The sequence below is a fragment of the Chinchilla lanigera genome, unplaced genomic scaffold (assembly GCF_000276665.1).
Source record: "Chinchilla lanigera isolate Chin_1 unplaced genomic scaffold, ChiLan1.0 scaffold00010, whole genome shotgun sequence".
In the NCBI taxonomy this organism is placed as follows: Eukaryota; Metazoa; Chordata; class Mammalia; order Rodentia; family Chinchillidae; genus Chinchilla; species Chinchilla lanigera.
In genome coordinates this window covers 17,220,723-17,233,201 of record NW_004955411.1, presented here as the reverse complement: position 1 = coordinate 17,233,201, position 12,479 = coordinate 17,220,723, and the positions used below count along the sequence as shown (strand labels likewise).

Sequence of the window (12,479 nt, the reverse complement as noted above, 5' to 3'; positions counted from 1 at the left end):
TACCAATAAAATTTTATTGAAAATAATTAATTTCTTCATTGTATTCTTTCCCATAAAAGGCACCCTCTTTCCATAAAAGGCACCCTTCCTATCCTGAGAAGCACAAATGAGAAATCTACAAATCATCCTATCATTTCCTTTTCTTTACCTTCCCCACATCCAGTGAGATTTAGCTTCCATCCTTAATTTATGAAAGTTAAATAAATTAAAGGGGATGCCAGGCTAAAATTGTAAAATAAGATGGGTTTAGCTTCTTTCCATCATTTCTCTGAATTGAAACATTAATACAATTCTTTGATCACAAGACAAAAATACAACTTGGACAGGGTTAAATGAAAAACTGCAACTTACTATTTAACCAAAACATACAATGGAAATAGAGGCTGCACCTTAGGGATAACTGGAATTAGAGATGTGAACACTTGTGGGACCTGATTTTAGATGAGCATCAATATCAGAAATCCAAATAAATGGATGAAGCACAGAATCAGAAGTATTGAGGTAGATGATGCTGAAAATCTTTAAGCAATTCACTTTGAAATGTATCTAACAAAAAACAAATATGCAGTAAGATTGAAAAATATGAATTTTTAAAAAATTTATTATAGTAATCACAATTAATTCCCCTTAAAATACACCCTCTCACTTCCAACACACCCCCTGCCACTTGCTGAAGTAGTTCTAAAGTCCTCCTTTTGAGCCTTTTTAATTCCACTGTCATGGCTGTGTTGATGTCCTGAATCAATATGAACAACTTACCTTTCACAGTCATTTTGACTTTTAGAAAGAGCCGCAAGTCACATGCTGAGAGATCAAGTGAAATAAAGTGGATGAAGACATATCACACTGTTTCTTCAAGCTTGTCTTTCTGTTAGATACGTGGCCACAGCATTCATCAGTTTTGCTCACACTTCTAAAGACACTGAGGAAAGAGGGCTTCTAGAATTGCTTCAGAAAATGGCAAGAATGACAGGATGTGTTTGAAGTGAAGGGGAGTATTTTGAGGGAGATAAGTGGTAATTTGTCTTTTACTACAACAGTTAAATATTTACTGTATATTTTGATCACTGCTTGTAAATGGATGTAGCATACATGGACAAGTAGATGGATAAATATACGATAAAGCAAGTATAGTAAAATGTTAAAGGTAGAACTTTGGTGGATATACAGTAAATACTACCAAATTCTTTCAACTTTTCTGTGTATTTGACACACTAATAATACCTTGGGGGGAAAAGTCAAAGCAGAACTGTCTCATGCCTGTAGTGATCAGCCCTTTTGTCAGAATTTTAGTCCCAGAATGAAAATATAGTAATTAGATATTACACTCCAGGAACAGAGGACAAAAGTGATTCATTTTTCCAGAATATATAACAAATTATTTCTTGAGTTCCCATTTGGAAGAATCCTCTATAGTAAAATCAAGGTGTTACAGAGAAAGCAAAGATGGATCTGCAGAATGATACCCCCAAGAGTTGACCATTCCAGTTTGGATATGTAAGAGGAATGCTTATCCCATTCCTTCAGTCTGATTTTATTTGGTTACTAGCATATTGCACATAAATTCACATGTTCTGATTTCTCACTTGGACAGCTGAATAGATGACAGGATCCTTTGGTGAAACAGGAAATGCACTGCACACTGAGAAAAACCTTTGTGGTGGTTGACAATTTTTAAATTTGCTTTTGACATCTTAAATTTAGGTGTCTGAATTAAGAAAAACATCCTCAGTATTAAAAAGAATCATGATTGAGCATCATGATTATCAAAACAGTACTAGAAGCGAAGACCTTCAGGTCGTCTAGAGACTGGGTACAATGAGGAGAAATTATTTGTCCTTTCATTCTTTTATCCACTTACCAAATTTTCACAAATTGTTATTAAATATCACTGGACCTACAAATAAAAAGTGACACGATATCTTCTAGGAGTTCAAAATAACTTCTTGCCAAATGCAATGACTTATTTGTTATCTCAAAGGTGTTTAATCTCCTTCTCTACAGAATTTACTTGGCTGGCCACTCCTTCATTGGAAAGCTCTTCTCCAGTGACGTCTGTATTACTGCCCTACATCCCCTTTTCAGAATACTGCGCCCCATAAACACTGCGGTAGAGACTGAATCCAGGGCCTTGTGCATGCTAGTGCTCTACTGCTGAGCTACATCCCCAGTTTCTTTTCAGTTTCGCTTTGAGACAGTTTATTCTCAAAAATCCACTCTTGGTTCTTAAATCCCCATTTCTCATCCCAATTTTCCCACTTGTTTCAGGTCAAACTGACTAAAGTTTAACACCTACCTTAAAACTAAAAATTGTGTTGGTAATACAACATGAGCAATACTATCTACCTTGAAGCAGACTGATCTGCCTCGAGAGAATCAAATTGTTTTAATCTCTCTGGATTTACTTTCTCATGTCCTGAAAAATGGCCACAAAACTATTTGATTGCATATCGGTTGACGATTCACTTATAAATGTACAGCACTACTACAGTACTACACACTCGTAAGTCCATAATTTGAGATGAACACAACAAATTATGTCAAATTGTAAATACCGTATCTACATTATCTGTGCAAAATTCGCAACATCACAATAGCAACTTCTCTTGGCGGGCACCCAGCATTCCTGGTGTTATCTCAAGTTACATGCACTCTTACAGAGAGCTGACTTTTAGAATCTCTTACAGAGTCTGGGAGGAGCTCAAAGTAGCAAATCCAAAGTATTCGGCACAGCACACTGAGGAAGCATTCTGCAAGGCTTCTTAAAGAAACAGCTCAATTTTGTTTCGACTAAAACTGAAAATCTTAGCCACAACACCAGTACAGTAAAACAAAGAGTGCAAAACTTCCCCGCTCGTCTGCAGGCCGCTCAGAAGAGAGTAAGTCGGGGGGGCAAAACAAAATTCACGAAGCAGAACCGAAATTGCAGGGTTTATCTTTCCCGCTGCTCCTCCGACAACCACTAGTACTGTTTTTCCGGCGTGCTCCGCGCCACTTCCGTTCGCGCATTTTCATGGCGTCATCGGGTCGGATCTCGCGGTACCAGCCAGTCAGTGAGCACCTTCAACAAAGGTCTCGCGAAGTTTGTTCCACTGGTCCAAGGGCTAGCATTTCAACCTGCTCCACCCCACCCCCAACCTGCCCTTCCTTTCTCTTTCCAAATCGCAAAATTCTCCTCCCCTTCCTCCAGCTCACTACTCTCCTCCTGGTTCCGATTTCGGACCGGAACCGGAAGTTTGGTGGGCGGAGCCCGGCAGCGGAAAATCCTGAGGAGCCGGAGCCGGGACACTGCTGTGGCTGCTGTCCCTTCCATCGCCACGGATCGCCGGGTGACAGGGCTGCACGACTCCAGGCTGAAGGTCAGCCCGGAGGCGGGTGAGCGCAGGTCTCACCCGAATTGTCCGGGCGGCACTGTCCCCGGGCCCCCCGGGCGCCGCGAGGGATCATGTCTACAGCCTCTGCCGCCTCCTCCTCCTCCTCGTCTTCGGCCAGTGAGATGATCGAAGCCCCTTCCCAGGTCCTTAACTTTGAAGAGATCGATTACAAGGAGATCGAGGTGGAAGAGGTGAGCGAGGTCTGGCACCGACCGAGCCAGCGGTCTCGGACCGCCTGTACCTCCCAGACCGCTGTAGTTGAGGTCCATCCCTGGGTCTCCACAGCCCCCAGAGACAGGGTGTGGGGAAGGCGTGGAGCTCATAAGCTGTCTTTTACCCTAACTTTGGCACTCCCAGTTAGTTTGAATTTGATACTTTGGTGCATGGATTTGGCCCACCTCAAACAGGAGAATGAACTGGTGAAGCAGTGTGGTGTACCAGTTCTCCTGTAAGTAGTAAATTCACCAAAAACTGTGCCTGTTGCGAAGTTTCAGTTCGCTGGACATGGTGTACTTAAGCGCCTAAGATTGTGTTATGTTCGATTTCTAGTATGTGTAGGTACTCAAAAAATCTTGTTAAATGAGTAGATCATCAAATGTAGTCAGATGTTTTCCTCTGATACCATAGGGCAATACTAGTAATATTGAGTGTTCTGCCTGCATTCGGGCTGATTTAGGTGAATTTCATCATTAGTAACATAGACTGCTGTCTGACGAAAAGATGTTAACCGCATTGTGAAAAGATAAATAATGATTACAGTGACAACTAGACTATAACTGCAGACTAGAAATCTCAGTTAGTAAACTCGAGTCCCATTATTATTCTACAGTAATTTATTTTAGACTAAGGTATTTCATTGTGCATGTAATACCTCTTTTGAAATTCTTATAAGATCTTACAACTTAGAAAAACTATATATATATATATTATATATATATTTTAGGAAGCAAAAAATATATATATAAAATATATATTATATATAAAATAAATTATATAAAATTATATATATATTATATATATATTTTAGGAAGCAGTTACCTTTCTACACTATAAGTTCAGTGCTTTGTTTTTACCCATACCATAATGCTGTAAGTCCTAGTGAAATATATAATAGAGTTTTCTTTACTTTGAAAATCTAAAATTACTTTGCAGTGGCAGTAAGTTTAGAGTAGTAAGCTTACTAACATTCAGTGAATACATTTTTCCTGTGCACGTCTTGGAAGAATAATGGATTACAGAATCATATATTTTTATCGCATAAAATGACTGAGAAACATCTTGTTCATTGAGAATATTCTCATCTGACAAAGTAGTGTGGGGAAAGGCCAAGATTTAGGGTGTTAGAGAAAGGTTCAGTATATCGGGTGTACCACTTATTAGCAGTGTGATTTGGATACAAGTGTTCTAACCCCATTTATTATTAGTTTAATTATAAAATAGCGATAATAATTTTCTATTTTGTTTTATGTGTAAAACAGACCCAGTTAAACAGTATATGTAAGATACCCAACACAGTCCCTGGTATATTTTATGTAGTTTAGTTCCAGAGAAAAAGGAACAGTGACCTGCTGTAAGGTCAAGTAGCTAAAAGAAGATCTGTATTTTGAAGAGGAGAAAAAAATTTTGGTGCCCCCCTCGCCGTCTGGACTATGATAAATTCTTTTTTCAGAAGTGGATAGTTGATCCAGCTTTCATGGCTAACATTCTTTTTTAAGAATAAAAATTCAATGAGTCAGTATACAAGAATTGCAGTTTTTAAATAAGCATTTACGTCTACTCTGTGGTGCACTGCTATGCTTGTAGAGTACAGATTGTTATATAATAATAACTTGTACTTTATGGTCTACCAGATGTTTTCACAAACTTACTTCATGTGATTCTTACAGCCTTAGTTTTTGCACACTATTTTCTAAAGCTTTTTACGTTCTTCATGGAAAATTGTGTTACTAAGGAAACATCAATTTGATGCTCTTTCCTTAAAGCCATTTCATTTGTGATTAGGTTTTTATGCTTAAAACCCTTCTTTTGGTTATATATCAATCATTTGAAGTGGGGAAATGTACTTAAGACATTTCTGAGAAATATGTTTTTGTTCTAGATGAAATTTTCTATTATTGGGCAGTCATGGGCTGAGGATTTAGGGTTTTCTTTTTATTGTTGTTGCTGTTTTACATTTTTAGTACCCAGTTTCACATTAAAGATACAGTGCTTTCTGATGGCAAAACCATTTCATAATTTTTTATCATGTTCTTCATTTGTACACATTAAGTCAGTGTTATGTAATCTATCAATGGTGCACCAAAGGAAGGCACTCAGTAACTATTTGAACTTAGATTCCACTTCTAGGTTAAATCATGAATAGGAAAATTGAGGGATGACCAAAATCAAAGCTATTTTATATAAACAAATGTCTTAGTAATTTTTTCTGAGACAGACGCAGTACATGACACCTACAATTTAAAGAAGGAAAGGTTTATTTGGGCCCACAGTTGAGTACATGGTCCTCTGGCTCAAGCACAAAAATGGCTTGGTAAGACTCTGCCGCAGAAGAAAACTGCTAATATCATAGTGGCCAAGAAGCAAGAGAGCATGGAGGATCCAGGAAGGGAGATAGATCCTTACAAGTCAACCCCAGTCACCTTCCACCATCCAGACTCCACCTTCTACCAGCAATTCAGCTATAATGGCACTGTGCTTCATCACCTTCCAGAAGTGCTGCCTCTGAGTGCTTAAGAGTTTGGGGATCATTCTTGATGTCAGCCATAACAACTGTAATACTTTTAAATTTAAAAAATTATATTTGATGTTTCTCAAAATATAATTGAATCATTATACCAATATAATTAAAATTATGCAGAGTAAAAGTTCCTACCACAGACCAAATATTTAGTAGATAATTTTTCTATGATATCAAGTGCTTTTAATCATGTCATTTCTAATACTCTGGCTCAGTACTATGGCACTTTTTAAGTTCAGTTCTGCTACTAAGTTAGAGAAGTTGTCAGCCTTAGAAGTCCAGCTGCATTCTTTTTAAGTCAGTAGGTTTTGCCTTCCTGGATTTGAGTGGATCATGTTAGAGCAAGTTGTAAACTATGTACATTGAAGGAGAGGTTGGAAGAAGTGGATAAGAAGAGTAGTATGATTAAAAACTACTGAGCTGGGCATTTAGAAAATTAAGATGTTTTCCTGGTTCTGCCATAATTTATTTCTTTGTACAAGTCTCCTTTTGGAGGCTTTTGATATCCCTTAAAAAAAAATGAGGGATTGAATAAAATCATTTAGGATACTTCCAGTTCAAAAATGAAAACACATTCATTGTTTCCAGTATGTAAGCTGTTTCCACAGTAAGCTTAGAAGTTCTTAAGGACACTGATCATGATGTGATCTGTGGAATTTACTTGGTGACGAACTAATTTACTTGAGGTAGACAGGGTGGATGGTATCCCTATTTTACAGATAATAACAAGTAGTCATAGCATTTCTTTTGCCAGAAGCCACAAGTAAATGGTAGCCACAAGTAAATGGATAAGTAGAGCTGGAGATTAAATATGAGATTTCTTGCTTATGAGTCAGTTACTCTTTCCACTGGATTTATAGTGTCACTTTAGTTCTTTCTGAAGTACTCTGTAATGAAACCTTATTCTGGGGATGAGGATACAAAATATGATTTCCTTTACTGTAGTTGGTCCTGAGCATTTAACAAATATTCTCTGCATAATACTGATGAATTTCTATGGAAAGTAAATAGAAGAATCCTAAGACTTTCTCTAAAAATATGTAACTTATTATGGACTACAATAAACAGAACAGTTACACTGTCAGAATCATTAATTTAAAACTGTAGTGGTGCACACCTGTAATCCCAGCACTTGGGAGGCTGAGGCAGGAGGATCTTTGCAAGTTCAAGACCAGCTTGGGCTACAGAATGAGCTCCAGGCCAGCCTGAACTGCATAGTGAGACTATCTCAAAAAGACAAAAAAAACCTCTGAATATAGTCTATGTTGAGCACGTAATTTGAAAGTTGAGTTAATCACAGAAGAGTCCATGAAAGACGGACAAGTTGTTTTACTAAGTTCTGAATAAAATATCCATCATGGGTTGAGAAAGTTACTCAGATGAATTGTCCATATTTATTGCTGTTTCTAGATGGCTTTTCCTTTAAAACTTTACATGACTGACTCCTCCTTCAAATTCAGATCTCGCCTCAGATATCCCTTCCTCAGAGCATCTTTTCCCCAAGCAACCTAAAACTCTGTCATTTTTGTTGCCCTTCATGGCACTTACTAGTAACTGAAGTTGTGTATCTTCCTCACCAAAATACTACATGAGGTGTCTTACCCACATCCAATACATAGCAAACCTAAGTTCTCTGTAAATACATGTTGAATGAACAAATGAAGTTATCACAGCATAATTGTGAGAATTAATTGCTTATCTTACATTACACAGAATGAAATAAGGGTTAAGATAAGTTATGTGACTTGGCCATGGCAATGTTTACACTAGAAGTGAGGTTTGATTCTTATGCCAATGTTGGTTCCGTTATAGGTAGCAAACACTGTTTAGCAGAGATAAAAGATGCTGTCCAGAGCCAGGTACTGTGAGTAGGCCAAGTATTAATGAACCTTTACTGAAGTACTAAACAGACTCTGTTCAGAGTGATTGCTTTGTAAAAGAGAGATGCAGAGTATTGAATGCAGCTATAGCATATGAACAAGCATATTAAGACATATAACCACTAGAAAATTTACATATGTTAAGCTTCATTAAAAAGATTCACAAAGCTTTGTTTTGAAAGCTAAAATATACTAGGAAGGGGAAATGTAGGAAGAATTTTAACCGTGTGTATTTTTTTGTTGGTTTAGATTATAAATATGTGGATTATCTATTGATTCTAGAGAAAAACCTAAATTTTAGTGGTGTGAATAAACTTAGTCCGTATATTTGTTAGTCACTGTTTAATTATGGATACCCAAAATTAACTGTTTCCATGTGAAACTTAGGGAACATAGATTTCAGCAGAAATTTGGAATGGCTGTTGTAGTGAAGAGGTAGTTACAGAGGTAATTGTTTTTTTAATCCAGCATGTATACATTGAAAGATAAACAGAATATTAAAGGAATGGCCTATTAAATGGGCCAGATGTTTTATGGTAGGCTTTGAAACACTGCATGAAAAATTCAGAAGAATAATCAAAGTTTTTCCTTTCAGATCAAGTCTGTCTTGTCAGCAGATGACAATTCTACTCTGCCACAGTTTATTAATAGATATTGAAGTTCTGAAATAGTTGGAGGCCCCAAGTCCTAACTAATAAACGTAAGATCTATGCTTGTTCTGTCATGTTCCAGATTTCTAGCCAGAATGATGGCAGCATAGCCAGGGGTCCACTCACACAGTCCATAGAACAGGGCCAAACCAAACTGACGGCTACCGTCACTGAACTAAAAATAACGTGAATTAGGGACGATGAAGATGAACTATTTCATAGTAAATCAAGAGCACAAGGGTGTATATCCTTTTTCCATTTAGTTCAGTTTATGTGTTTGATTGTTATTTTAGTATAACTTGCATGGAGGAATGTAGTATCTTTTACCACATAGAATTTAGTTTTTAACAGAATCAGTTTCTTAAAAAAAAAAAAATTTGGATTGTGGTTTTGTGCCTTCCTGCAATAATTGCATGAAAATATTTATACACCATCTCATGGTCTTCTGTTATACTTTTTATTAAATTTCAATATGGTTTTAATAAGTTGTAGAACCCAAACCAAGACCTAAACCATAAATGCGTACCATAAGAGAATTAATGTAAAACATTTAATTTTGAAAACATTAATTGAAGCCCTCCAGAGGCCGAGGCAGAAGGATCCCTGTGAGTTCAAGGCCAGCCTGAACTGCAGAGCAAAGCCCTGTCTCAAAAAGATGAAAGGGAAAAAAAAAAAAAAAAAAGGCATTAATTGAGAAGGAAATATTTTTAAATTGATTTTTAATACCAAAGTCCTTTTGGCATTCCTCCCTTCTGTATTAGCCAATGATGGATTATAAAGAATATGTGAAGTTTTTATTTGTAAGTTCTGTTTTGAATGAATGCATCTGGTGGAGGAGATACTTGTAACTTGTATCTTTTTTGCACTCCTGATGAACATTAATCTTTGGGGAATATAGTCATTCAAAATAATTATTTTCTTGAAAATAAAAATTTTCTAAAAATTTGTACACTGTTAATATTTTCCCCCATCAGCAGAGTATTGTTTTATACTGTCAATCTGAGAGAGCTAAAGTACAGACAGTAATTGACTTGTCTTTACCATGAGTTCTATTGTAGCAGTGGTCTCCACATTTTTTAAAAATTATTTTCCAGCAGTAAAATAAAACACTTTTGTATATGTGCAGTTGGGGCTATAAATGTATGTAAAATATATATATTATAAAGCATGCAAAACTAGGTACAGTATTTTAAAGCAATGGAAGCTGTCATCTGATTATGTCTCAAATTGATTGGTTGATTTATTTCATTTGTTTGTTTTATGGGGTTGTTTTGTTTTGAGACATGGTTTTGCTGTGTAATCCAGGATAGCCTTGAACTCATCATACAGCTCAGGCTGGCCTTGAACTTGTAGTCCTTCTGCCTCAGCCACCAGTGCTGGTGTTATAGCACCCCCACAGCCCCATGAGAAGTTAATTTTTGATACGCAAAAATGTAATGCTTTCTCCGTTGACTCTGTCCCTGTAACCTTACTCCTTTGAATTCAGAGCAGTTCTTTCATACATTACAGTTTATATGTATTGCTTTGAAACCTTGCCTTTAGTATCATTTTAATTCTGTGATTTCACTGTGCATATAAAGTGTCTTGTGGCTCTAACAAGAGTGGAGTTTCTTGTGGCAGTGGACGCTCATCTTACATGAAGATGCCTGTTTTATATTGCAGAATATTCTGTTCAGGCAAAAGAGAAAAGTTACCATGTCCTCAATTACCCATACAGGGGTTTTGTTCCCATGGTTTTAAGTTAAAGACTGGGAGTCAGCCATCATTTTGTAATATGAGCCCAAGACAGTTTTTCAGGCACGTGTATGATCCACAAAATGTCCTTTATGAACATTTTTCTGAATAGAAGAGTGAATCAGAGACAAGTCCTTCTAAGTACAGTGCTCTGACATGTTTGTAAATATATGGTTGAAGAATATACTGAATTGCTTCCTAATGTAATCATTTGTTCATAATTGTGATTTCAACAGGTAGGCTAGTCTCTGTGTATATCTTCGTAAGGTGACCAAAAAGTCAAAAAAATTTTAGGATGTTTGCTGTGCATCTCAGTTTATTATGAGAGAATTAGTGCTCTACCAACTTACACTGATTTATTCTGAACTATGAGCATTTATTATTCTTTTGTAGTATTTAGGGAAATGCTTTGTTTTAACTTAGGAGCCCTCTAGATATGCACTAATAAAAAAGGAAGATGTATGTAAGCATCTGTATTTTACTGTTGAGAAAACAGAAGCTCAAAGACATTAACTTGCCTGGCATTAAGAGCTGAGTAGAGTCTACAAGTTCAAGAGCCTGGTTCTAGAGCCTGGAGTCCTCTTTCTATTATTCTAATGGTACCAGGTAACCAATACTCATTCATAGAAAGGTAAGTGGATTGCAAGTGCAAATGACTGATGCTTCCTTTCTCTTTTGAGAGGTATGAAGGAGAGCAAGAGCCTAAACATCAGAAGGACCCTGAGTGCCTAGGACTAGGAAACATAACGGAAAAAGTCACCAAGGAAAGCCTAGAAATCAGAGATGTGTATTTTGCATTTTGCCCTAGAGGTAGTCAGTTCCTTTAGCCAGTGCCAGAAAGAAGCTGAAAATGTACTGTGTTGGTCATTACATGCTCTAGACTTCAGATCCTGGCCTCTCTGAATACTTTTTACCACGTGATCTTAGGTGAGTTGCAACCCCCTTGACTCCTTCTGTTTACATTTTAAAATAGAGGCAGAAAGCTGAGCGTGGTGGCGCATGCCTGTGGGAAGCTGAGGCAGGAAGATCGTTGAGAGTTCGAGGCCAGACTGAGCTACAAACTGAGCTCAAGGCAAGCCTGAACTGCATAGTGAAACCCTGTCTCAAAAAGACAATAAATAAAAACCGTAAAATAGAGGCAGATTAAATGTATTAAATGAAAAACATAAAATAATATCTGCCACATGATAAATATTCAATAAATGTTAACCTTTTGGTTCACTATATGTTGAGCAAGATGATAAACGTCCATGCTGTTTTATGTAATTTATGAAGTAGAATTTGTATCATACATGGAGTGCCCATATATCCCAAATTACATGGACTGTCTTAATATAGTTACTACCAGTGCCGCCTTTTCACTCTATATAGTGTCCACAGTGTAGTTAATAAGTCGTTTGATCTTACTGACTAGAGTCAGCTTTGTTATACTCAGTTAGAAAAGTTTTCTGCCACTTTCATATATGTTTGTCTAAAGTAATGTTTCCTCCCAAGGGGAGACAGAACCACTTCCTAATGTATGAAGGGCATTGTATGTGGTACAAATTAGGATCACTAACATCCTGGTAGAAGACTGCCTTACATTAAACTATACATTTCTTATGTACTGGTTATGCACCTTGGGAAAGTTGGTTTACTTGTTGAAAACTAAGTGCTTTATTTGTAAAATGAGAGCAGCATTAGTACCTGCCTTGTAAAGCTATAAATGGGGTACCATACAAAGCACTTAGCTCACTATGTAGAAAGTGTATTACAAATGTAGTCTAGAGAGAGAGGTGTTTTGCTGAATTAAAAGGCCTTGACACAGTGTCTACATATTTTGGAAGCTGAGAGAGTAAAGTAATTGTATTTACCAAAGGTCCTTTACAGTGTTAAAATCTTAATGGTTTTGTTCTAACAGGTATCAAATACTAATTTTTATTTTTATGCTGTTATTTTGTAGTACAGATATTTTCAAACATTTGTAAAAATATATCAGCACAACAAAGCAATGAACCCATGTGATACCCATTAGCTTCAAAAATAATATATGACTGATCACTAGTTTTGTATCTTTTTAAAAATGATACCTTACATAGGCTACAATTCATTCAAGTGAACAATT

The 12,479-nt window shown here is 36.8% G+C and overlaps 1 protein-coding gene across 2 annotated transcripts in view; it reads left to right on the top strand.

Moving 5' to 3' along the window:
- The first annotated feature begins 3,244 nt into the window (after positions 1–3,244).
- Positions 3,245–12,479, top strand: part of Map3k7 (mitogen-activated protein kinase kinase kinase 7) — a 52,623-nt gene continuing 43,388 nt past the window's right edge. The window contains exon 1 of one of the 2 annotated variants that reach the window (XM_005377766.2): positions 3,245–3,565. In XM_005377766.2, the coding sequence (XP_005377823.1) occupies positions 3,446–3,565 (120 nt within the window). In that variant the 5' untranslated portion in view covers positions 3,245–3,445. The remainder of the gene's footprint in view (positions 3,566–12,479) is intronic. The other variant, XM_005377767.2, reaches the window with a different exon arrangement.